The sequence below is a fragment of the Neofelis nebulosa genome, chromosome 6 (genome assembly GCF_028018385.1).
Source record: "Neofelis nebulosa isolate mNeoNeb1 chromosome 6, mNeoNeb1.pri, whole genome shotgun sequence".
Classification (NCBI taxonomy): Eukaryota; Metazoa; Chordata; class Mammalia; order Carnivora; family Felidae; genus Neofelis; species Neofelis nebulosa.
In genome coordinates, this window is record NC_080787.1 from 38,854,108 (window position 1) to 38,880,866 (window position 26,759).

A 26,759-nucleotide genomic window follows, 5' to 3' on the forward strand; every position below is an offset into this window, starting at 1 on the left:
CGTCTCTGGGCCTTCCACAATAAAAGCCAAGGTCCTTCCAACCTGTCCTTCCACTGAACCTCCAAAACTGTTCTCTTAGGTAGATTTTTTTTCTCCTCTCCCCACTAGCAGGGGACGTGCCCTGAAGGCCTTGACTTTGGTCCTCCACAGTGTGGCCTTTCCTGGGCCTCAGCCTCCCTCCTTCTTTTCACTGGACTTAATTGCATTTGAATACATTATGACCAGCCAGCCAGTCTGCTCCTGGGCCTCTTGAACTGTCTCCACTTGATGTAAGCTGATTTCCTCTTGCTTGAGCATCTTGGGAAATGGAGAGTGAATCCTCACATTTCTTCACAAGCTGAAAAGCAAACTATGTCCCTCCCTGAAGGCCCAGCCTCCCACCAACACGCTTGTCACATTCCCGATTGGCAGGCTCAGGCCTGGGTGAGGGTCAGAGTAGCTGGATTTTTACCTGGCTGGCCTCAGCTGATTCTATTCCCAGAAACCCCTCTCCTTTCTCCCCTGTCCGAGCTGCTGTGAGGGTCTGCCTCGGCCTCAGGACTCTCTGCCCCTCCCTACCTGAGGCCATTGGGTACAAGGCTGTGGTTTCACCCAAGCCCTCAGGTCCTCTGTCACCACTGCTCCCTCACATCTCCCTTTGCTGCACCTGTAATGGGGCAGCCTGAAAAGCCACTGAAGATGAAACACTTCTTTTAAGGTCTAAATTAATTTTCATGCCAAGCTGCCCGCGTTTGCCTGCCTGGCTGCTGAAGACTGAAACGTGCACAAAATGCCATGAGACTGGCTTTGTGCAGGAGCTAAAGTCCCAGTGGCCCTGCCCCTGGAGCTCGCCTGCTTGAATCTCCAGCTGTCTGCCATGATTTCCCTGGGTTTTATTCATTCTAGACCCTGCACTGGAAGAGCAGCTCATCAGACACACTTCACATCTTGCCTCCTCCACCCCTGGCTAAGAAAAGTTGCCCTGATTACGGGAAGTATGTGTTCCCCAGTTCGCTGATAATTCTATCAGGAGCCAGGGTGAGGCTCAGATGTCAGGCTCCCAGAGCTGCTGCTGACAGCCTGCGTGCATGCCTGGGGGCTGGAGGCAGAGTGCCGGGTTCTCCATTCATGCTGTGACCTTGAACCCCTCACTGCATTTCTGCCTCTCAAGTAGCCCTAGCTTTAAAAATGGGAATAATACCCATACCACCATCCCCCCAAGTTTGGTTTGAGATTCTAATTAGATAAGGACGTGCTGGAAGCTACTGGGCGAGAAAAATACCTTCATCAAATCATCGGAGTTTAGACCAGAGCGGGTTTAGTCTGGGCCCCTCGTTCCACAGATGGAGGCTTGGGGAAGGACGCTGCCACGGTCACACACTGGCCCGCGTGAAAACCAGTCTCTATATTTTTGTGAGTGCAAGGAGGGAACAAAGGTAAATGCTGTCACTATGGGAGTCTGGGGTATGGCAGAGGGAGAGCACAGACCCCCAGCTTGAAGCTCAGCCCCGCCAAGGCCCAGCCAACTGAGTGGAGCCTTCACCCATGAAATGGATGCACCTGTGAATGGGACATCACGAGGCCTCGTTCATAGGCCTTTAGAGAGTTTCAAGGGAATAATACGTGTAAAGCGTCTGGCACCTGGTATGTTCCCCAAACACAAGATCCTTCCCGACTCTTGTTTTATCTTAAACAGCATCACAAATGCTTTCAAAAAGGGAGGCACAAAGAGAACATCTTCTTAGAGCTGAATGTTGCCAAAAAGACAATGTGAACCTTGGATTCCCTTTCCTTTGGGGGCTTTTCTTATCCAGTGAATGTGAAATGGCCATTTTCCCTGTCAGCGTAATGAGGAAGTAGAAATATTGCCTCTCCTTCCTCCCCCGCTGCTTCTGCTGTACAAGAGCTTCCTCACAGGTACACGTGGGCCAGCAGCTTTTAATGGAACTGTGGCTAAATCCTCATGGAGAGGAAAGTGATTTCTGTGAGATTCGCTGAGTTGTGAGGCTAATACAGTTATGATCCAATAAACACACTGATTAGGGTCATTTGTGTTCCCTCCCCACTCCCTTCCCTCCTGCTGTGCCTCCACAGGCCTGGTTCAGGCTGCTGGGAAGGAACTTCGAGACAGCTAAGCCCGGAGCCTCCCAGCCAGCCCCGCTTGGGGACACCCTAGGACGCAGCAGCAGATTGGTCAGGCCAGCGAGAGATTCAGGATCCAACCCCTTCCCTGCCACTAGATCATTCTCTTTATCTGTTGGTCATCTTCCTCCCCTGTATGCCAAAAGTGGAGATAAATGGGCTGAACTTGGGATCAGAAGTTCCCAAGTTCAAGTCCGAGCCCTGGCCTTTTACTAGCCATGCAACCCTGGACCGGGTATCCTATCCATTCCTTGACTCTGGACAAGGCTTTGTGCTACTTACCTTTGGTCTCCAGTTTGCAACCTTAGAGGTTGATTTGGGGAATTAAGAGAAAAATACAAATAAGAAGCTTCCACAGAGCATGGAACAAGGGCAATGGTAACTTCATTTCAAGCTTCCTTCTGGTTGACTTTCTGATTCTTTGAAAATATTTGCTGTTACTGGGCATAAAAGGGGTACCAGGGGGCACCTGGGTGGCTCAGTTGGTTAAATGTCCAACTTTGGCTCAGGCCATGATCTCACGGTTCATGAGTTTGAGCCTAGTGTCGGGCTCTGTGCTGACAGCTCGAAACCTGGAGCCTGCTTCGAATTCTGTGTCTCCCTCTCTCTGGCCCTCCCCTGCTTGCACAGTCTCTCTCAAAAATGAATATTCACTAAAAAAAGAAAATTTAAAAAAAAATGGTACAAGGATTACTTGCTAAATGAACGAATTCAACAGTAAAGCTTGAATATTAGAGGGAACTAGCTCTTTTTAATGAGGCATGCTATAGAACTGGGCCCTGTGGTCACAAGGACTCAGCCAATCTTACCATGCACAGTGGGCTTCTCTTCCATCTAGTCCAGTAGACAGGAAAGAGGGTTGGTCGGCACGTACCAACAGATAGACTTAGTGCCAGGCTGACATCTCAATTCTGGCCTCTTGCAGTCTGAATAGTTGCTGGTTTACCATATCCAAGGGGTGGCAGGCCTGGCTTAGTAAAATCGCGAAAGGCATGGGTAGGCCTTTCCTTCCGAAGCAAGGCTAAACTGTATTCACAGCGGCCTCTAGTGGCGAACTTCCAAAACAGCATGCTAAATGGAAACTTGGCAACCGAAGCTATCTTCTCAGAATGACCTAGATTCAGAAATTTGGGGCTAACAGGGGACTACTTCTAATTTTCGCTTGATGAATAAGGAAACCAACTTCCGGAAGTAAAGGGCTTCACCAAAGGTCACACAAAAGCTTCATATCTCTCTGTCCACAAACTTTGCCCCCAACTGGCTACCTGTGGTTTCAGATGCGGTTAGGGATCGTGAATTACCCATTTGGAAGAACAAAGGAGGATCCAATTTCTAAAATCAGACCAAGCCAACCTTCGAGTGAGACCCTAACATGTTCTCTTCCCCTGCACTTTGCTTCTCTCTTATCTGCAAAAGAATGTTGCTGGAAAATCCCTATCCTGGTATTTACCTAGAGTAAGTAACCTACTCCTATAGGCAACAAGGCTCTGAGGCCACAAAGCACTTTGTAGGCAGTAAACTCCACCACTCAAACAAATGTGCTTTTCAATGTTTCCTCCTCCACACGTTGCAAGAATGTGGTGCCAGAAGGGGCCACAGTGACGTCTCAGATTGGCTCGAGGATCTGGGGGTAGGAATCATTTCCCTTATGCGGGGAAAGCTATTTTGACATATTCTGGAGACACAATCCAAAAATAAATCAAGCTGAGGACTTCCAGAGGGCTTAGTGGAAAGGTTTTGCTGCCATACCAGCTAAAATCTGGGTTTGGAGATGCGGTGAAGCTATTTCAGCGAATGGATCTTAATCTTTTCCTGACAGAGAACAATTCTAAATTTGATTCATTTAGCAATAACTTCAAAGAATTGCATAAGGTGCTGAGGGGGCTCCCAGCGGGGAATAAGACAAAACCTTTTCTCTGAGGCTAGCCCAGTGGGAGGGAGAAGCTGTACAAGAGGTAGGAGAGGGGTGTGGTGGCTTTGAGGGCCAGTGGTAATAACTGTAGCTGTTTTCTAAATGCTGGTGCTTTTTCAGATGACCTGTTCTAGCTCATTTAAATCTTCACAACCCTATGAGGCCAGGGCTATTATCCTCATTTTATGGTGGAGGAAACTAAGGCACAGAGAACTTAGGGAACTTGTCCTTCGCACCACTGCAAAATGGCGAAGCTGGGATCTGAACAGCAATCTGGTTTCAGAGCCCTTTTTCTTCAATGTCGTATTTGCTGAAGACCTCTCCCCTGCATTTTCTGTGATGTCTACAACCTATACCGCATCTTACCCACGCTGGTGCCCACACGGGGACTCAGTGCCACACACCATGGTCTGATGTCCGGTGTAGTAAAGTGGGAATAAAAGGCAGAAGGGCACTGTTTCTACAAGCTTAATCTCAGCAGCCAAAGCCAGAAGCAGTTAAAGCTCATCCTGTGCTTTGAATCTCTTCACTCTTCCAAGGCCACCACTGGTCGGGGAGGCAGATCAGGTTATGGTGCGGACTGTCCCACGCTTAGGAAAATCTCCCCCGCCCCCACTGTCATGTTGGACAAACGTGACCTCTGGGATGTCACTACTCAAAGTGTGATGTCTGGACCAGCAGTCACCATCTCCTGGGAGCTGGACAGAAATACAGACTCTCTGGACAGATGCTGAATCCCAACTTGCTTTCTGGCAGGCTCCCGGTTATTCTTGTGTATGGTAAAGCATGCCAAGTGCACTGTACTCAGGCCCTTCTTTCCTTCTCTGAGCAGTGATGGTACATTTCCACCACTCCCACGACCTGGGTGAAAACGGGCATTCTCAGGATTGTAATTCGGGGAGGTTAAGTGGATGGATGTCTTATTCTTTGCTCTTAGAGGTGGGTCCAATGATGTCTGCCCAGTTCAGGGCAAAAGAAGTTTCTACTTCCCCAGAGTCTAGAACAGTACTTTGCCCAACACCATCTCTGAAAAGTTAATAAAGTCATTTACATAGTTTGTTGTTGGGTTTTGCTTTTTTGTTGTTGAGAGGAAAGAAAGAGAAGCATGGAGAAAGAGGCTGAAGGTGGGGAAGGCTTGAGGAATACAACTTTTTGGTCATTCCCTAAAGTAACCCATCATTTCCAAAATTTATGGAATGACAAGGAAGAAGATTAAAGCTACAATCCCCTCTTCAATCAAGCAGCTGCCAATTTAAGGAAGCCACACTACATACCACCTCTGGGTCCGTAACAACATAAAGGTGGGTTTCCCGCAAGTTCAAGGGATGCTTTAGGTCTCTCAGCACATCCACCTGGCTAATCTACACAATTCCCCCTCACTCAGAAATGCCAGTGGATATCACTTAAATTCTTTCTTAGATACTGCCTTTTTAAAGTCCGCCCTGCTCCTGAATAGAAGTCCACTGGAGACCCACAAACCCAAAATGTGAAATGTTGAAGATGAGCCCTACAATCCTACTTGAGATGGTTCACAAGTTAAAATGGCTGTTAAAACTTCATATGGTCTTTAAAATCAGAGCCCAGAAGCAATTTCAACCATCAGTGGCACTTTATTTTGGAAGTTTCTATGTATTGCATAGATGGCGACTTCCTTTCTGTTACCACCCCCCATTAAAAAAAATCAGAAAGATTTAAAAAACATGTAAAATCCCTTATCCAGTTTCTCTAGTCCTAGGTTAAAAAAAACTTAAGTGGTGCCTCTCCTTCATGACAATACTGCTTTTTAAGGAGAATTCATAGTCTACCCTTATGCTCACTACAGAGTTCTACTCCTTCCTGGGGAAAAAATGGTCAGTGTTTCTGTTTGCTTTTAATAAATTCCTTTCTCGACTATTACACATTATCATTCCCCACTTGACACCTTCTTAGAAACTTGATTGTTGGATGCATTTTTCATTTGGCAAAAATCCAACGTGGCTTTGCGTGGGATGTCTAAGTGTCAGAAACAGCAGTGTTGATGTTCTGGTTTTGAGAGGGAAAATATATATAGAGATGCATACATTCCCTGGAAGAACAAATGTAGGAGACTGAAATAGGGTGTGCATGGAGTTAAGAAGGCTGATAGACACTACTTGGTTTTGAATTCTGTGGCTGTCAGCCACCGAAGACTGCGGTGTAGGCCAGAATATAAATCTCTGCAGGAAGAAGTTTGGTTAGGCACCACGAAATGACAGAGCCGGCTGCATTTTGTTCCAAGTGTATCAGAACAGACACAACCAAGGAGGGGCTCATTTGCAATAGGCAGTTCCCCGTGAATGACTACTTATGAGCATTTCTGTGAATGCTCTGTCAACAGAGGCACCGGGGGAAGAGAAAAGAAGCATCCTATTAAAATATACTTCCGGGGCGCCTGGGTGGCTCAGTGGTTGAGCGTCCAAATCTTGATTCTGGCTCAGGTCACAATCCCAGGTTCATTGTATCGAGCCCTACGTTGGGCTCTGCGCTGAGTGTGGACCTTGCCTGGGATTCTCTCTCTCTCCCTCCCTCTGCCCCTCTCCCGCACTTGTGAGCGTGCTCTCTCTCAAAAATAAAATTTAGAAAAATTATTTAAATAAAAGAAAATAAAAATATGCTTCCATCTCTAACTCACCCAAGACCCTAGGTCTCCTTAGCTCTGTGATTTGCAAGGCCAAAATGAAGTTTAAGTATGTGTCATTCTAGGTCATCTGGAAGCTGGTTCACCGAGGCCATCTCAGAGGACCTGAGTGTGCCCAAGAAAGCAGCAAGCCTACCCAGAAGGGTATGCCTTAATGATCTTCACATCATCCACAGGGCGGTCCTGGGAGTTCGTTTCCACCATTCCTACTCGATTCACCATTCCTATACCCTGGCACACACGGCCGAAAATGGTGTGTTTGCCATCAAGCCACTGGGTAGGGGCTAGGGTCACAAAAAATTGGCTGCCGTTGGTGTCTGGCCCCGCATTGGCCATTGCGAGAATTCCGGCCCCTGGTGGGAAAAAGGAAGAAAGAGTATGAATAACCCCCAAAGCTCCAGCCTGGAGCGTGTTACACCATCCCAGACTTTGTTCTGGCCTCTGTCCTCAACCACGTGACCCCAACAATCTTGCCCTCAGGGCAGGCTCTCCGCCTTTGCACCAAAGGCCATCACTGCACTACCCCAACAACCTCATCTTCCTGGTCTTTGCCTACTCCCCAGCTTCTCTGTCCATGATGATCCCCACCAACTGCTGGGCCATGTTCCTGATTCCCCTCCAAATCCCAGCCAGGTCTCCTCCTTCTCTGAGGAAAGCAGACTTTAGTTATAGTGCAGAACTACAGACACATAGTATATAAATATAACTCCCAGTTTATGACAGCAACATTCAACAATTAGAGGCTAGAACACTCAGGCCAGCACTGTGAATTGCTCAGGACCCTGAGAGAGGCGTCATCTTCTCTAATCCACCACGGCTCTTTGTGGCGCCGTAGCTGGGCAGCGGCATGGCACCACACCACGGTGTCAGGCATGCGCCCTGGATCACAGGCAAGGGCAAGCTTTTAAAGTCCTCTCCCTCTTCCTACCCAGTCCGGCCAGACTCTTTACTTACCCGTGAATTTCAAGTCTGGATGAAGTTCATCTTCAAACTGCTTGCCGTAGATAGATGCACCACCTCGACCTGCCAGATTAGAAGACAAGAAGCCAGTCAGCTAGTCCCACGCTCTACCTCACGGCAAGAATTATGGTTCAGGGTCAAAAGATTCTTCGGAGTATACAAAAGGAAAGAGCAGTGAGCACACCTGGCCCCTGCTAAGTATACTGCAACTACGTAGCCCAGCAGCAGGATCAAGCACAGACACAGCACATTCGGATCACTGGTTTCATTCAGGTAAGAGGTTTCTTTTCAAAATAACACCAAGAGTGTTTTTTTCCTGGTTATTAAAGTAATACGTGTTCACTGTCAAATATGCAGAAAGCATAGAACATTATCAATAGGACATTAAAGTCCCCTATAACCTAACTATCTACAGTTTAACTACCATTTATAATTTGATGGATTAAGAGATTTCTTAATTTTTAACTTTTTTATGAGTATTTTAGACAGGAGCGCCCCAAGCCTTAACCCGGTGCCCATCACAGACATTGCTGATCAAGCAACATTCCTCCCTGCTGAGCTTCGACAGGCCTCTGTGGCCTACCAACTCAGAACTGTAGGCAGCCGTGTTTAATGGACCAGAGATGGCACAAGACTTAAAGAGCTACTCGCCGTCCTGAACCTAGATGAAGGAAAGTAACATTCATTTAAGTCAAAGATCTCCAGCTTAAGGAAAACAGAGTGGAAAGTGGCAATGTGGCAGAAAGGAATATCACAGCAGGCAGAGTCCGTGGAGAGGAGAGGTCGTGCATCACTAAGGAGATTATGAAGAGACGTGAGATTAGGAACGCTTTGCTAGCAACATCACCACCTTACGCTATTTATATTATGTCCACGAGAGTGTGGCGCTGGCACCCAGGTTCTGTTCTTAGAGCAAAATGATACAATAAATATGGTGTTCCCAAAGGAAAAAAAATGTCCTAATAGGAGGCAACTCGCCTCATCAACTATTTAGCAAAAAAATATTACTTGTGAATTACTCTGGTTTCTCCAAGTTGACCAACGAAGACAAAACAGCCTGGAACAAAGTGAACATTGGGTTCATCAGCTTACTCTGCTTGCCTGGCAGCCAGAAAACAGCCCAGACACAGGGAGCTCACCTCCTCTTACAGCCTGCGATGAAAGTAGGATGTTAACGCACCATGTTCCTCCCAGGCCCCAGGGGCCAGCTAAGGTGTTTCCATGGTGAAAATCCCTTGCAGTACTTAGAATGTTCCACCACAGACAGCCTACCATAGCCCCCGGTGCTGGAAGAAAACACTTCTCACGCAAAGAAGAATGGGAGTGAATCCTAACAGACTCAGGGAAACCTCCCACCCGGCCCAGGCTACCTATGCTTCTGGGAAAGTACCCAAATACCAGACTTTATAAAAATGTGTTCCAAAAATTCCAACCTGTCAGTTTACTTCTCAAGAGCAATCATGTAACCAATATATTATCTCAGACTACAGAGTCAAGGTTCCTACCTGAGGCTGGGGGCAGAGGGGGTGGTTAGTGCTAGGGCTGACTATGAAAGAGAGGGCCATGGGCGCAAACTGTGGTCAAGCCCTAAATCCAGGGCTTGAGTGAGCAAACGGAGGGCGAAGTTCAGTAGCGGGCTGTTCGTCGCAGGCTGGGCCTTGGAAGTGGGATCCCTGCAAGCCGGGGGCTTCCAGGATGAAACCTCAGGGCCCCTGCCCTCTAGGAACCGAAAGCCATCACATAAATGGCACCAAGAACAAGAGGGTTAAGGGATGGGCCAGTCAAGAGTCACACATGAAGCCCGGGGGTTAAGTCATTAGAAGGAGAGGAGAGGAAAGAGCACGGGGGCCCCTCGGTACTCACCAGGCATAGTCTGACCAGTTGCAACTAGTGTGGGGCTCCACAGCACCATTTACACACAATATGTTATCTTTTCATAATCTAATTCAACCCAGTAGGGTTTGCAACAAAATGTCAGAAAGACAAAGAATTCCAATCAAAACATTCCTTTGGGCATGTGGAATAGGGGAGAGACGGTAGGGGGACAGCCACGATTAAAGAGTTTTCCAGTGCAGAGCAGGGTACCCAGATGCCAACGATCACTTATAAAGCTGACAATCTGGAAGCTTTGCAGTCAAAACTTTGCTGTGTGCCGAGTCTAGTACAGATACAATGGCGACAGGCACTGATCTGTTTTGTAAACTCTGTATTCTGGACGCTCTTTTACTCTTCTGTCCCTTCTCTTCAACATTTATTCAAGGTATTTAATATCTCAGATGTACAAAAGAGACAAGGAATAATGAGACAAACTGCACCCTCGCTCAGGAAGAGTGTGGTCAATCCAGTCAAAGACACCATGCACACACACTCCCTGCCCTCTGCACCCACCTCCCCGCCAGCTAACAACTACTTCAAAGAATCACGTTTTCCTCTCAGGTAGCCATTATGCTGGCCAGGAGTCTGTCCCTTCCGTGCTTTCTCCTTTTTACTACCTAAGTATGCACCCTAAAAAAATGCATTGCTGCTGTGCATATTTTTCGGTTTATATAAATAGTATTATACTCTATGTATTCTTCTGCAATTAGCTTTTCTTTGTTCGCCATATTTATCCATTTTGTTCCATGCGGCTCTCTGTAGTATTCGTTCCAACTGTGCGATTGTAACACCAATCTTACCTTTCCTCATGTCGATGGGTGTCTGGGATCCTTCTCCTGTTTCTGCTGTTGTAAACCATGCTGCAGTAATCATTCTTACGCCTCTCTCAGACAAGTGCGGGAGCTCTTAGGGACAACACCTCATGGACAGGCAGGGTCACGGTTTGAGTATTTCCCCATTACCAGATTTCTTCCAACAGCTTGCCAGAAGCGGCCCCAATGTGCACTCCCACCCACAGTGCTCACTCTTACTGCTCTAGGTGCTTTAGCCAGACTTTCTAACATTCCTCAGTCTGAGAGGTGTCTGATCTCTTGGGCTTTAATCTGCATTTCCTTGAAGGTGTGCATAACACCACGTTTACTGGCTATTTAGCTTTCCTCCTCTGTGAACAGCCACTTATCTACTAAGTGGTTTGACATTCATATATATAAAAATATGTATATAATTCATATATATAATATATATAATTCATATATATATATATGATTTGTATATTATTAGGATTAATATTTTGGATACTAATCCTTGGTCAGTTAATGCTTTTGCAAATACTTTCTTCCGGTGGACGAAATTTTATCACTCTTTTGATGGGATCTTCTGCTGCACAGAATTTTTCGCAGTTGAAATCCCTCAATCTTTTTCTTTATGATCTTCTGCTTTAAAAAAATATTTCCTTCTCCCCAAGACCCCTCCGATGTCTCTTCTTGCTCACTGCCTGGCAGAAAACTCCCACGATGAACTGGAGCGGCATCTAAGACACGGTGGTTTCAAAGATGACCATACTTGGTGCTACTTACCCCATCGCTCCCATGCCACAGCCCCTTTTGGGACCAGTCCCAAGGCAGTACAGGTGAGCCAGGGACCCATGAAGAGGCCTACATGAAAGCTCTGCCTGGGGCACCTGACTCCAGAAGGCAACTGACCAAACCCATCAAAACCTCTTTTCTGGCAAGACAGCATCTAACAGCAGGTTAGCTGTTCTCTGAGCATTTCTAACTTTCTCTAACCCCTTCTCCATGGCCTACTTCAACCTCAGGGACAGGAGAAGCAGGTACTGACCAGTGCCTTTTGCAGCTAGGGGTAGTCAGATGATCTGGTTCGGACTTACTGATACAAACAGAAGCCTGCTGAGTAGAGTTTCTGGGAAAGCTAGAACTTTCCTAATAAAAAGGGAGAAAAACACGCTCCTTTGTCTTTCACCCATAGCTCTTTCCCCATCTCCCTTTTTTGAAAGCAGAGGTGATGTCAGGAGCAGCAGCAGCCATATTGCAGCCATAAGACAAGTCTGAGATCCAAGGCCAACACACTAACAATGATGGAATGGAAAGATATAGTAAGCTTGGGTCCCTGACAACTCTGTTGGGCAGGTGAACCAAGGCCTACAACTGCTTACCTTCAGACATTTTCTTATGCGAGAAAAACAAAAGCTCTCTTTGTTTAAGCCGGTGCAGTTTTCTGTTATGTGCAGCCAAAAGCATTCCAAATTGATACAATCACTGTTAGTAACAGTCTTTGGAAGAGGGAACTAACAGGTGGAGCTGCTGCTGTTGGATTACCAGGGCAAATGCCAGATACCAGATCTAACGTGGGAAACAATGCTACATCTCTCCAAGAAGCTTTACGGGTCTTAGGAGTCCTGTCTTCCTCACTTGCCTCTGGGGCCAGAGAGATCCAGATTTCCATTCCAACTCCACCACCAACTGGCCGTGTAGCCTTAAGGAAGATATTTACCCTCTCAAAGCCTCAGTTTCCTTGTCTGAAAAATGGAATAGTAGAAGTACTTCTGTCGTACTTCTGTCTCCTAAGACTGTTACAGGAACTAAGTAAGATCATGCACAGAAACCACGCAGTGTAAAGCATGGAGCAAACACTGTATTATCAGCGATGATCAGCTATCTTTTTTTTTTTTTTTTTAATGTTTTTATTTATTTTGAGACACAGAGAGACAGAGCACGAGCAGGGGAGGGGCAGAGAGAGAGGGAGACATAGAATCCGAAGCAGGCTCCAGACTCTGAGCTGTCAGCACAGAGCCTGATGCGGGGCTTGAACTCACAGACTGTGAGATCATGACCGGAGCCGAAGTTGGACGCTTAACTGACTGAGCCACCCAGGCGCCCCTGAGCTATCTTTAACGGAGACAACCTGGGCATTTTCCTGTGAGAGGCAACTGTAGGGTAGTGATTAATACTTCACCTTAGGAGTCAGACTGCATGGGTTTTTGCAGTTCCTCAATCGGCAAACCTCCACCACTCCCTCACTGCTCCTTGCTCTGAGTGTAACTCTGCTTATTTCAATGACAAAAAAGGCAGAGAACTTTCACGTGCTCTCACCACCAAATCCACTCCCCTTCCCACATCTCCACCCATTTCCCTTCCTTCTTCCCTCGTTAATAAACCGTTCTTGTGACTATCCCACCACCATGTACCTAATGGAGCCCATTTACCGTTATGGAACTTTGCAACTACAATTCCTCCCTCTGCTGTACCATTTTTTTCTTTCTAGTAGACCAGGCCTATCAGCAAAAAAAAAAAAAAAAAAAACAAAGAAAAAGAAAAAAAGGAAAAAAAAAGGTCTTAAAAATTAAACATAACGCTCCAAGTATCCCTATTCCTCTGCGCCCCTTCACAGAAAAACTCCTCAAAAAAGCTGGCAACACTTGGTGTCTTGGCTTCCTCTCCTGCCTCTAAATGCGCTCCAATCAGACTTGAGCCCTGACCGCTCCATTACAATGGCTCTTGCCAAGGTCATCAGTGACCATCACGTCATTAAATCCAATGGCCAATCCTCAGGCCTCACCTTGCTTGCTCTGTGAGCAGCATCTGACAGTTGATGTCACCCTTCTAAAAATCCCACCTTACTGGTGGTGACTCCTCCCCTTCCCCTACTGGCTCCTTCTCCTCTGCCCCCTGTCCTTTTTTATATGTTAGACCTGCACTGATGTGTGAAGACCTCCCCTTCCAACCACTGCTCTCTTGCCCCTTTAACTTTCACAGGCGTTACTCCCATCAAGCTCTTGAATGTCTAACTCTGTCTTAGCATCTGCTTCCCAGAGGATCAGAACCGACAGAACCACTATCACCCTAGGCCAAATACAAAAAACTCTAGCTTTGATAAACTTCACAAGCTTCCAATTGGTCTCCTTGCTTCTAGCCTTGTCTCCTCTTTTCCAAGCCAGCTGGTTCTCCACATGGAAGTCAGGGGGACCCTTTTAAAACAAGCCTCATCATGGCAGTCCTCTGCTCCAAACCCTCTGGTGACATTTCATCACGCTTAGGACAAAATCCAAAGTCTTCACCACTTATGAGACTCCATGACCTGGTGTCCTGCTACCTTCCAAAGTCATCTTCTGTCACTCTTCCCCCCACTCACCTGCCCTAGCCACTTGGTCTGTGCTATTTCTTGCCAAGCATCCTCTGGTCTAAGGCCTCTGATCGCTATTCCCTCTGTGGTGTCCTTGCCCCTGACAGTCTCAGGCTCACTACTTCACTTCATTCAGAGCTCTGCTCAAATGCATCTTACCAATGAGGTCTTCCCTAATCCCGCTATCCAAAATAACACCTCCGTGACTCCTGTGGTTCTCAACTGAGGGTGAATTTCCCCATTAGGGACATCAGACAATGTGTAGAGACATTTTTGGCTGTCACACTGAAGGGTCTACTAGCTTCTAGCAGGGAGAGGTCAGAGATGCAGCTGAAGAGCCTACAATGCACAGACAGTCCTCTAAGCAAAGAATTATCCAGCCCCAAACGTCAACAGTGCCAAGGCTGAGAATTCCTGCTCTACCCCCTTACTACAGCATTTTCTGCACATCATTTGTCATGATGGTGATAGTGTATTATGTACTTAGCTGTTCACTGTCTCTCCCACTAGAATGAGAACTTCACCAGGGCTTCCTTAATTTACTATTGTATCCCCAGCTCGTAGAACATGCCTGGAATATGGCAGGAGGTCCAAAAGATGTTTGTTAAGTAAGTTAACAATCAAAATAAAGAATAACATTTTTTAAAGCTCCTATTTTGGGTCAAGACTGTACTCACCATTTTACAAACATCGGCTCATTTACGACTCACAACAACTCCATGAGGTGAACACAACCACACTCTGCATGTATAGATAAGACGACTCAACGAGCTTACACAACTCGTCTACATTTAGTAAGTTCAAGTGAAGCCAAGATTCAACCCCAAGCCCACCAGGCTCTACGACCCTGTTCATCCCACACTCCATGACCTTGCCATCTACCATGGCTGAATTAAATTTCCTCACTTACTTTTCTTATCCCAGACTCAAGAGTCCCAAAATAGTTCCAGAATAATATTAGATCAAATCTGAACTCCTGTCTGGGAGTCTCCGTGAACTGGTCTGATCTTATCCACCATGCTATCTCTAACTACTCTGTGCACTCTGTCCCTAACAGCTCCTTAACTGTCCCCTAAACATGCAGTTCAAGGACCTCAGAGATCACATTGTACACATTTGTCCTGGACATGGAGAGGTGGCTGGTCCAGCATGTGAGACACAACATCTGGGGTGCTGCGCTCTCCTTCACACTCAACACGTCTCTGTCACTTGTGCCTCTACTCTACTCATTCTTCTTCCTAAATCTAGAATGCCTTTCCCTGTCCTCCTAAGAGTTAAAAGTCTACATTTCTTTCAAGGCCCACCTCACAATATGCCTCTATCCATGCTAATTCCACTCCACTGTACTTTTTCTCTTATTATGAATTATTCCAACCTATGTCATATATATAACCCAGAGTGTACCACCATAAATTTGCATATTATATTACCTTATAGATGTTTCTTTTCTTTTCTTTTCCTTTTTAAGATTGAGAGAGAGAATGAGAGCAGATGGAAGGGCAGAGAGAGAGAGAGAATCCTAAGCAGGTTCCATGCTCAACGCAGAGCCCAACACAAGGCTTTATCCCACGACCCTGGAATCACGACCTGAGCCAAAATCAAAAGTCAGACACTTAACCGACGGAGCCGCCCAGGCACACCTCTATTGTTGTTTGTTGTAAGAACCATCTTGTCTTCCTGGCAGAGGAGGGAGAGCTGTAAGTAAAAGAAAATGCCTCGGCTTCCACTGCTTAAGTCTCTTCACAGGACTTGGAACAGCACAGGATACCCAGCAGACTCTGAGCAGATATTCACCAAATGAATACAATTAACAATGAGCTGGCTGTTCCAAGGTTAGATTTCAGATGTTCCTGGGGCTACCAAAAGGAGACGAGGAGTCAGAGGGAGGGCGATGTGCAGCGTAATCAGCATGCAATTAATCACCGGGATCACGCCAGCTGGTGAGCACGGCGAGGCTAACTGCAGAGCGTGAAGAGCGAAAGGAAGAGCCTGACAGGATGCCACGTCTTACAGGGAGGAGAGGAAGGGAAGAAGTTAGTAGAAGCAGATAAAAAAGACAGCTAAGGAAAAAGCCAGCATAAAATTTTAAAGAGGAAAAATAGTTTAAAATGATGCAAGTGGGGTGCCGGGGTGGCTCGGTGGGTTAAACGTCCGACTCTTGAGTTCAGCTCAGGCCATGATCTCACCGATCGTGGGTTCGAGCCCCGCATCGGACTCTGCACTGACGATGCAGAGCTTGCTTGGGATTCTCTCTCTCCCTCTCTCCCTGCCCCTCCCCAACTTATGCTCTCTCTCTCAAAATAAATGAATAAAACTTAATAAATAAACGCAGCAGGAATTCAAAGGTATCTGAATTGAGAAAACACCAGGCAAAGGTGCTTAAGAAAGACTGTGGAAAGGATAGTTAGTTCCAGAGTAGCCAGACCAAGGAACAGGGAGGGACAGAAATAGTACATCGACTTGCTGAAGAGCCCAGGATGCGTCATGCTGTTCACCTGAGATATTTAGCAAAAAACATGTCGCCTGATCAGCTAGCAGTTCATATTAGTGACCCAGGAGGGCCTCACCTTGTTTGCCTTCTACCACAGACCTACCAGCTCAATCATTCATTACACTTGAGGCTGGAAGCAATTACTTGGAAATCTTTTGAGTGATTCCATTTCATTAAAATTGCATCATGGAAATGTGACATTATGAAGGATTGCAGAGCAATTACAGAAATATAGGGAAGCTCTGACATGAACAACTCACATCTGAGTCACTTCCAATTCTTGTACATTTATCATGGACTCTCTCAGTTCACTGGCGTTATGAATTAAAATTTTATCTCGTAACAAGAGAGAGGAAGAAGACAGGAAAGTACAGCAAAGTGCTGACAGGACACTTTCAGATAAAGAAAGAGGAGTGAGGGAGGCTTAGACTCCCTCCATACCTGATGAAACAGACAAAAAAAAATTCCACTTTTTTCCAAGCCCCAAATTCACCAGCATCAACCAAAGAAAAAGGAAAGAAACTTAGTACAAAAATGCTGAGAAGAGTAAGCCAAGGAAAGAGAGATTCTTCTGCCTGCACTCCCTAAAAGTAGTAAGCAGGAAAGAGAGTGTGGAACCCAGAGAATTCTTACAAATAGCCTCCAATTTTGAGAAGCCAACAGAAGAAGTGGGTAAGCAACCCTGAAAAAACTGAAGAGAAGTCCCTGAAGACAGAAGCCTGTGCATACCACAGGGGGGCTCAGCAGCGGCATGGCAGGCCACCAGCCATGGCCGCCTTGGGGAAGCGGGGGGGCACCGGGCCATGCTGGGGTTCAGGACAAGCTACCCCAAAATATGGCACTTGGGCACACTGAATATTTCAAATTGAAGGAATTTGAGAGACATCAGGTACAAGAAGGACACTGTGACGTTCCCTTGGAGTAGGTCCTAAGACCCTCATGTGAAAGGTGCCCTCATTATACCTGGGGAAAAGAACATCCCATTTCTAAGACAGAAGGACCCCAAGAGGAAGCTGAACGAACAAGCCTTGATGTTTACTACATTCAGTTCAGACCCCTTTCGTCCTAGCATGTTTTCTCACAAGTTTCCACTCTAGCACAGAACACTCAAACAATGAAACCACCCTAGCACAACACTGTCAAACCCAGCACAAAAACACTCAAGTATAACCATTTCTTCAGGTCCTTTTTTTTTTTTTTTTTTTTTTTAGAGAAAGTGAGAGCGAGCACAAGCAGGGGAGAGGGGCAAAGGGAGGGAGGGAGGTGGAGAAGGAGGGAGAGAATCTTTTTTTTTTTTTTTTTTTTTACATTTATTTATTTTTGAGAGACAGACAGAGAGCATGAACAGGGGAAAGGCAGAGAGAGAGGGAGACACAGAATCTGAAGCAGGCTCCAGGAGCTGAGCTGTCAGCACATAGCCCGATGCGGGGTTCGAACCCATGAACCGTGAGATCACGACCTGAGCCGAAGTCGGAAGCTTAACTGACTGAGCCACTCAGGCTCCCCAGGAGAGAGAGAATCTTAAGCAGGCTCCATGTTCAGCATGGAACCCAATGTAGGGCTCAATCCCATGACCCTGAGGTCATGACCTGAGCCGAAATAATCAAGCCAAACACTCAACCAACTGAGCCCATGGGTCTTCAATTCTTTATCAAGGCTCCGGTGTCATCAAAACTTAGAACAAACAAATCTGTATGCTTTTCTATCAATCTCTCCTGTTATAGAGACCCAGCTATGAATGAAAAAGGGCAGGAGGATCCTTCTCCTCCACTACAGCTGTTCTCAGGGGACTACCCAGAGTCCAGGGTTGGGGGAGAGGTCTCCAGGGAGAGGGCTTTACTAGAGGCTGGGGAAACAGAACAGAGGCTGGCCCTCACGTAAGGTGCTCACTCAGCATTAGCTCTCCCACTACCTCATCAGGCCAGAACAGAATGGAGAGAAAGCAACCTAGCATCTGGAATGGGAAGGACAATGACAAAGAGGATCCACTTGTACTGTATCTGAACAAATAAAAAGTACAAACAGCATCAGTGCCGACATACATTAAGCATAGATAAGATGAAAAGAAGTGGCACAGAAACTATGCAAACGTATTATAACAAATGGAAGGAGAGAAAAAAAGGAAGGGTTGTAAGAGAAAAAACACCTCATGGGGCGCCTGGGTGGCTCAGTCGGTTGGGCGTCGGACTTCGGCTCAGGTCATGATCTCACAGTTTGTGAGTTCGAGCCCCGTGTCGGGCTCTATACTGACAGCTCGAAGCCTGGAGTCTGCTTCAGATTCTGTGTCTCCCTCTCTCTGCCTCTCCCCCATTCACACGCTGTCTCTCTCTCTCTCTCAAAAATTAAATAAACACTTAAAAAATTTAAAAAAAAAGAGAGAGAAAAAACACCTCAGGAACTCAGTCTGGGAGAAAACATAGTCCAAGGGCTTCTCCGCAGCTGTCTCAAGCTACAGATGCTTCAATAGAAATAAGAATCCAATAAAACAAAAGCTCAAAGACAAGATAATAAATCAACAAAAAAAGTGAAATGACTGCAGAGCTATGGAAACAGATTGAGAGCCCAATAACACCAATACAGTGCTAATAAATCAATCAGAGCAGTAAAGGACAGAACAGACATGACCACAAGTTGAATAAGGCACAGAGTAAAGGTCTAAGATTATCTCAGTGGATGCAAGACAAAACAGAAAGACATCACTTCACACACTCGAAATCTAATAGGGGCGCCTGGGTGGCTCAATCGGTTAAGGATCTGACTCTTGATTTCGGCTCAGGTCATAATCTCACAGTCATGGGATTGAGCCTCGCTTCTGGCTCCGCGCTAAGTGTGGAGCCTGCTTGAGATTCTCTCTCTCCCTCTCTCTGCCCCTCCCCTGCACGCATGCTCCCATGTGCTCACGCTCTCGCTCTCTCAAAATAAATAGGGGAGCCTGGGTGGCCTATTCAGTTGAGCATCTGACTTCAGCTCAGGTCCTGATCTCACAGTTCATGAGTTTGAGCCCCACACTGGGCTCACTGCTGTCAGCGCAGAGGCTGCTTTGGATCCTCTGTCCCCCTCCCTATCTCCCCCTCTCAAAAATGAATAAACATTAAAAAAAAAAAAAAGATTCTTAATAACTAAATAAACATATAAAAATTTAAAAATAAAAGTAATGTAACATATGTGAAAAGCAAAGGTCATAAAACAAAGAATAACTAGTTTCTGGAACTAGGAAATCAGAGCAAGTGACAGAGAAAATATTCACAAATACAAATCAAAACACTTCTCCAGAGCTGAAGGAAGGAGTAAATCTGGCCTCCATATTCTCCAAAGCCATGTTTACAACCAGAAGTCAACAGAACAGACCTGTCTAAAAAAATCTGAGGGAATGAGCGTGGCCCAAAAACAGAATACCCAGTCACGGTCTTTTTCAAATTCTAACATGATGGAATTTAAAAAAATGTAACACCCTCCAGCGCCTGCAATACAAACCACTCAGCAGGAAATTCTGCCCTCCAGCACTTGTGAACAGAAAAGCCTAGGGGTAAACACTGAACCCTCTGAAATGTAGAACCCATACTGTAGCTGAGGGAATCAGGCACTGAATGGAAAATGTGCCCTGATGAAAAATAAAACTAATGACAAAAATTGAGAGCAAGGGAGGGAGGAGTGTAGGTGTGAGGTAACAGAAGAGATATAGATGTGTATATATCTCTGTCCCCAGTTCCAGGCACAGAGCTCCTAAACTCTTGTAATTTCCTACATGATAAAAATATTAGGGGCAGCTCTTGTTCTAACATTTGGTCTTTGACCTGTCCTTGAAATTGGGCTTTTAAAACCCTTTGAAATTCCTAAGTGATAAGAGCATTAGGAGCATCTTTTGTTCTAATGAGGCAGGTGGACTCCTGGATGGCGACTGGTCCCCAGAAAGACCAAGCCATGACTAGAAGCATGGAATTTTCAGCCTCCCATCCCCCTACCCCTGCTTCTTCAGAGAAGGGAAAGGGGCTGAAGTGGAGATAACGATTGGTCATGTCTACATGAAGAAGCCTCCATAAAATCCCAATACTATAGGGTTCAGAGAGATTCCAGGTGGGCAAACACGTCCCTGGATGGTGACGTACCCTAATTCCACAGGAACAGAAGCTCCTGCCCTGGGGACCCTCCCAGACCTCACCCTGTCCATCTCTTCATCTAGCTGTTCATCTGTATCCTTCATCATGTCCTTTAATAAACTGGTAAACGTCTTCATGAGTTCTGTGAGCTGCTCTGGCAAATTAAGGGACCCCAAGGAGGGGGTTATTGGAACCTAGGCTTGTGACTAAAGGGGGGCCAGGGGAAGAGGGGCAATCTTGTGGGGACTGGGCCTTAACTTGTGGGAACTGAGTTAATCTAAGACACTCACTTGGTGTCATAGAATTGCTTGTCGGCCGAGGCGGGGGGGGGGGGGGGGGGTGATAAACCTAAATACATTTGTGTCAGAAGTGAAGTGATCTGTGTTAGCAGTAAGGGAGACATGCGGGAGAAAAACACAGGAGGAAAGAACTAGGTTTTTCCCATCACAGAATGCAGGCAAAACTGAGTTTTTTTCTAAACAACAGGAATGGGTAAAAATTTAAGTACTGACTGCCTCACCTTTCATAACAGGAAATCAATTTTTGTTAAGTATATACAAAATTAAATGTTTTTTTTTTTGTTTTCAAAACAATAACATGCATGACATAGTCTATTGTCTTGAAATCATCTCTATTTAGCTAGTGATCCATCCATTCATCCATCTTTTTAACTAGGTATCTGAAAAGAAAGATTTCTAGAATAATGTCCACCAACAGTTAACATCAATTGTTTCTGAGAAGTGGATATTGTGGGAATAATTAATAGTGGCTAGAAATCTTTAGGAAGGGGGCACCTGGCTGGTTCTGTCAGTTAAGCATCTGACTCTTGGTTTCAGTTCAAGTCTTGATCTCATGGTTTGTGAGTTCAAGCCCCACATCAGGCTCTGCATTAACAGTGGGGAACCTGCCTGGGATTCTCTCTCCATCTCTCTCTGCCTCTCCTGTGCTCTCTTACCTGTGCTCTCTCAAAATAAATAAATAAACTTGAAAAAAGAAAAAAAGAAAAAAAGAAATCTTTAAGAAGTATATGTATAAATGATCTTCGTGTTCTTTTGTCTAGTTTCCTATATCTTCTGTATTTTTAAATGTGTCCATATACATTAAAAACATTGAATACCTCTGGTTATAAAGGATAGATAGAGAACAACTGAAAATGACAAAGAAGAACAAGATTAAGAAAAGACTGGCACAAAGATTATTGAACTTATTTAAAGGCAAAAAAAGCAGGAGCAGAAATTAGCAGAGAGAAAATGCAGACTGAGAAGCAAGGGGCCTTGAAACTCACGTTAGCATGCACCAATTTCACTAATAAATCCCATCTAAATGACAGTAACTCCCAAATTCATACCTCCATCCCAGATCCCTCCATGAACTCCATACTCCTATCCCTTCACTTATTCAACACCTCTAAATGAAGACCTGACAACTATTTCAAATGTAATGTCTAAAACCAAAACCAAATTCTTGATTTTTCCCTCCACACATGCTCCTCTCTCAGCCTGCCCTATTTCACTGAATTCAACTAATGTTGGCTTGGGGCGCCTGGGTGGCTCAGTCAGTTGAGTGTCGGACTCTTGATTTCAGCTCAGGTCATGATCCCTGAGGGTCACAGGATCCCCAGGGTCGTGGGATCGAGTCCCACATTGGGCTCCACACTGAGCATGGAGCCTACTTAAGAATCTCTCTCAGTCACCTGGGTGGCTCAGTTGAGCATCCACCTTTAGCTCAGGTCATGATCGCACGGTTTGTGAGTTCAAGCCCCGCATCGGGCTCTGTGCTGACAGTTAGGGGCCTGGAGCCTGCTTTGGATTATGTATCTCTCTGTCCCCGAGCCTCCCCTGCTCACACTCTGTCTCTTTCTCTCTCTCAAAAATAAATAAACATTAAAAAAGAAAAAAAGGATTCCCTCTCTCCCTCTGCCCCTCTCCCCTGCTTGCTCTAAAATTAAAAAAACAAACAACTAACATCGGCTTAACTATACCTGTCCCCGTTGGGTCACCTCCCTGGATCATGAAGTCTTTGATGATTCTGTGGAATTTGGTGCCATTGTAGTAACCTCGACGTGCCAACTCTGCAAAATTCTTACAGGTCTTTGGAGCATGCTTCCAGTACAACTCCAGCACAATGATTCCCATGCTGCAGGAGGGGGAGGACAGTAGAGTTCTAGTCAAGAACAAGGTCACAGCAAACAGGAATATTATGGGACTGATCCAGGACTCTTTATTTTCAAACTTATGTAAGTCATGAAATTGTAATAAACATCAGATCTCATGCTCAGCAAAGGAAAACATCACAATGTAAATAATAAAAACACAGGTATCTTCTTTGAGTAAAACACATTGGAACTTCTGGTACTTTTTGTAAACAAAATAACTGTGGACAACTAAAAATTCAAACTAGCCTTATATATTAAAAAAAAAAAAAAAAAGTCACTGATCATGGGAAACCAGTATAACCAACCCTCAATTTGGAAAAAAATTTCACTTAATACTTAATTTGTCATTTTTTAAAAAGAAGGTATTATTATATCAGGAATTTGTATTTATTTAAACATGCATAAGTTTCTGGGTAGGAGTAGAAATTTGACAAATGGGAAACAGGATGGTTTTTAATGAGTATTTTTTTTTAAACTTTTGTATTTTTGAACCATGTAAATATATTAACTATTCGTAAAAATTTTAATGGGAAAAAAAGGTACAGTTTGTGTGTATTTAAGAGAGGGTGCAACAAATGCAAAACCTGATTACTTCACATCTCTATACCTATCAAATGGAATGAGCCCTTCCCCTCTACCTCCCCCCGCCCCCCAAGTACTGCTCAGGAAAAAAGTAAAAGACTTAGGTGCCTTCCCCTCTCCTCTACTCCATCACTCACCTAGATCTTAAGCTCCAACAATGTGAAAATTGAGGCAACTATGTATAGTTTGGATAGCCAGTGCCAAGCACAGCATAAGCATTCTATAAATATATATATGTGGTATATGCTAGAACATAGCTCTCTAAAAAAAGCCCTTCTACCAGCAATTCATCCCCTACTAACAATTCAGCAGGGATCGACACCTACTCTGTGTAAGGCATGGTTTTAGGCGGTTTTTTCCCTCATGGAGCTTATATTCTGGTGCATATTTTTTAAATACAGGGAATAACTTTTTGGAATGGCAATCAGGAAATACCTATACAGTTATGAAATCAACATACCTTTTGAGAGCAATTTCAACTTCTAAGTATTCTATAACAAAACTCACAAACATGCTGCTAAAGGACACAGTATGTGGAAGGATATTCATGTCAGTATTTGTCATAACAAAAAACAAGAGGCAACTTAAGTGTCCTTCAAAGAAGTGACTAAAATACAAAATATCCACACTATGGGCAGCTGTATTAGCAAGTGAAACAGAAGCAAATTACAGAAAAAAACATATATATATAACATATATACAGTATGATCACATGATTTTGTTTTTAAGAAACAACATAAAAGAGACGGGCATCTGGCTCAGTCGGTTAAGCCTCTGACTCCTGATCTTGACTCAGGTCATGATCTCACAGTCTGTGAGTTCAAGCCCCACGTCAGGCTCTACGCTGACAGCACAGAGCCTGCTTGGGATTCTGTCTCTCCCTCTCTCTGTCCCTCCCTCACTTGCTGCCTCCTTCTTTCAAAATAAGAAAACAACAACAAAAAGATAAAAGAAACAACACAAAAGAGATGTTTAGATGTTCGCAGAGAAAGATGTGGAAGGCCATCCAACAAACTATTTACTGTTTTTACAGGAAGAGGTGGCTTTCACTTACTCTATATACTTTTACACTGCTTGGATTTAAATTTTGATTTATTTTGTAACTTAAAAAAACGTGAACAGGTGAATTCAAAAATTGCTTTCACGTTGGGGCCTGAAGTAGGATTTTGGTGGTGGGGAAGATGACCAGGGAGCAAAAGCAGCATCTGAGAACTGTGCTCCGGGGGGAAACAGCACGAGCAAGAGCAGAAAATAGAAAAAAAGTAACTGGTCCTTGGCTACTGATGTGGGAATGGCAGAAGATGCAGCCAGAGAGGGAAGGCAAAGGCCAGATGAAAAAAATAATAATCTTGAATGTCAGGCTACCATGCTTTAATTTTACAGTGTTGTAGAAGTAAGAAGTGACTTAGGTTATTTGTACTACCTTCTTAAGATCACTTTGGACTTCTTCCAAAGAGGCAGTGGAATGAATGGAGCTAAAGAACCTAGCATGTGAGGCAGCCGGACCAGGCTCCAAATGAGGTTTCCCGACTTACTTGCTGTATGAGTCTGGTCAAATCATTTCATCTGTAAAGTCTGGCATTTCTCCTGCTAAAACTGGAGAGAAGGTGGAATAATACCCATGTGGGTATTAAGTGGATTAAACTATATGAGATGCTATATGTCAGGGGCATGGCACTCGCTAGTTAGTGCTCAGTTATAGCACTCTTTGATACTGGGGGAAATGTGTCTCTCCCTGTGCCTTTCTAATAGTTTAATGCAACTAAACTGCTTACAACATTAGTAGTTACTATAACAGCTGTATAAACAAGCCCCACCTAGATGACCGCAACTCTGAAATTCAAAAGCGGTGTGTGTCTTAGGCACCTTTTTTTTTTTTTAAATGTTTATTTATTTTTGAGAGAGAGTGCACACACGCACAAGTGGGGAGGGGCAGAGAGAGAGGGAGACACAGATTCTGAAGTAGGTTACAGGCTCTGCGCTGTCAGCACAGAGCCTGATGCGGGGCTCGAACGCAAGAACTGTGAGATCACGACCTGAGCCGAAGTCCGACACTCAACCGACTGAGCCACCCAGGCGCCCCATAGGCACCTCTAACCTGATTCCAGATCCAACGTCGCTGGCTTGCAACCTCAACACACGCTAGTTGAATGAATGAATGAACCACCGGGTGGGAGGAGGGCAACCAGGCCACTGTCGCTGAGGTCTCAGGGAGACCCAGTGTGGAGCTCGGACGCGGGAGGTGGCGGTCCCCACTCAGCGCTCAAGCTGCCCTTACGGCCGCCGCTCTACGCTTCTCCACGTGGAGGCCGGCCTCCCGGGGGAGCGTACCCGGAACCCAGCCCCGCGGCAAAGCCGGGGGTCCGCGTCGCCACCGCCAGCCCAGCCCCGAGGCCCGACACCTCTCACCTGGTCTCCAAGTACACATTGGGCGGCTGCCAGGAGTCTGGGGGGATCGCCGCCATAGCGCAGCGCGCGCAATCCAGCAGCACTTGCTACTTCCGGTGTCGATGCCTGGGGACCCGCCGCTGCTGCGCACACTTCCGGTCCTTGCCGTTCAACCCTTGCTATGGCAAGATTTGGGGAGTTGAGACAAGGAAGAAGGACCCCACTTCCAAGGCGGAGAAGCTGGTATGTGAAGCAAAAACAGAACGGCTGCAGAGACGGAGAAAAGCGCAAGCTCCATTGTAGGGGGTGGTCTCCAAGCGAAGAGTGCGACACTCTCCCGTAGCTCTGATTGGTTCGTTTAGGCGGGGAAGGCGGGAAGAACCAGAAAATCTGCACTCCGATTGGAGTTATGTCCTAATTTTCCATCGGAAGAAGTTTTAGTTCCACAAAGGGGCTGGGACTTGAAAGAGAGTAGAATGAAAGGGAATAGAAATGAGAGGTGCCAGTATCTGACCTTTGTAAGGCCCTGTACAATTTACATAGCACTTACATTTTATTATCTACTCCACAGAGCAATCCTGTAAAGTAGATATTATTGTTCCCATTTTTCAGATGTGAAAACCGAGACCCAGCAGTTAAATGACTTGTTCATTTGTCTCTAGCCATACAGCAAACCTGAGCCTTAAGACTCCAAAAAGTAGAGCAAAGAGTCTGGGACAGAGAGAGGAAAAGGGTCAGGAAGAAAATGAGAAAGAAGGAAAGGGAGAGAGATGAGAATGAAGATCAAAGAGATGAGGGCTAACGCAAGGCTTAGAGTGACTGGCTGGGATATATGGGACAGAAGGTTGTTAGGGAGGTTTGTTCAGGGTCAAAGAGAAGCAAAGTAGAGGCCCTGCAAGGTTTGGAGGGAGGAGGAGAAAGAAATGGGGTAAGTAAATGTTGTAGATGCTTTGCACACTGGTTAATAATGATGGCTACGGGGCGCCTGGGTGACTCAGTTAAACGTCAGACTTCAACTCAGGTCATGATGTCGTGGTTCACAAGTTCCAGCCCCAAGTCGAGCTCTGTGCTGACTGACAGCTCAGAGCCTGGAGCCTGCTTCGGATTCTGTGTCTCCCTCTCTCTCTGCCCCTCCCCCGCTTGTGCTCTGTCTCTCAAAAGTAAATAAATGTTAATAAAGTTTTAAAAAATTAAAAAAAAAATAACGATGGCTAAATGAGTTCTTACTTTATGTCAGGCATCGAGCTAAGAACTATGGTGTACTTTCACCTTGTTAAAATCAAACACAAATGGAGACCAGACTTGAAAATTTCCTGAGCAGGCAAACCAGTTTAGTCATATAGGCAAACCTTAATTTAGCTTGTTCTGTAAAATAAGCGAAA

The 26,759-nt window shown here is 45.5% G+C and overlaps 1 protein-coding gene across 1 annotated transcript; it reads right to left on the reverse strand.

The window, feature by feature from the left end:
* Positions 1-5,623: 5,623 nt before the first annotated feature.
* On the reverse strand, positions 5,624-25,710 carry PPIL1 (peptidylprolyl isomerase like 1). Its single transcript, XM_058733747.1, has 4 exons — positions 25,399-25,710; positions 22,234-22,388; positions 7,644-7,712; positions 5,624-7,042 (listed from the first exon to the last, which is right to left on the reverse strand). The coding sequence occupies exons 1-4, from the start codon at positions 25,452-25,454 to the stop codon at positions 6,822-6,824; spliced, it is 501 nt and encodes a 166-aa protein (XP_058589730.1). The 5' UTR covers positions 25,455-25,710; the 3' UTR covers positions 5,624-6,821.
* Positions 25,711-26,759: the final 1,049 nt, after the last annotated feature.

What these genes read in the sequence shown, in the direction of transcription:
- PPIL1 (XM_058733747.1), bottom strand. Translation starts at nt 25,454, where the DNA reads ATGGCGGCGATCCCCCCAGACTCCTGGCAGCCGCCCAATGTGTACTTG. An exon ending in AATGTGTACTTGGAGACCAG is followed by an intron (nt 22,389 to 25,398) that starts GTGAGAGGTGTC and finishes CCCCTCCTGCAG; the next exon opens with CATGGGAATCATTGTGCTGG. An exon ending in TCCAGACTTGAAATTCACGG is followed by an intron (nt 7,043 to 7,643) that starts GTAAGTAAAGAG and finishes TTTTCCCACCAG; the next exon opens with GGGCCGGAATTCTCGCAATG.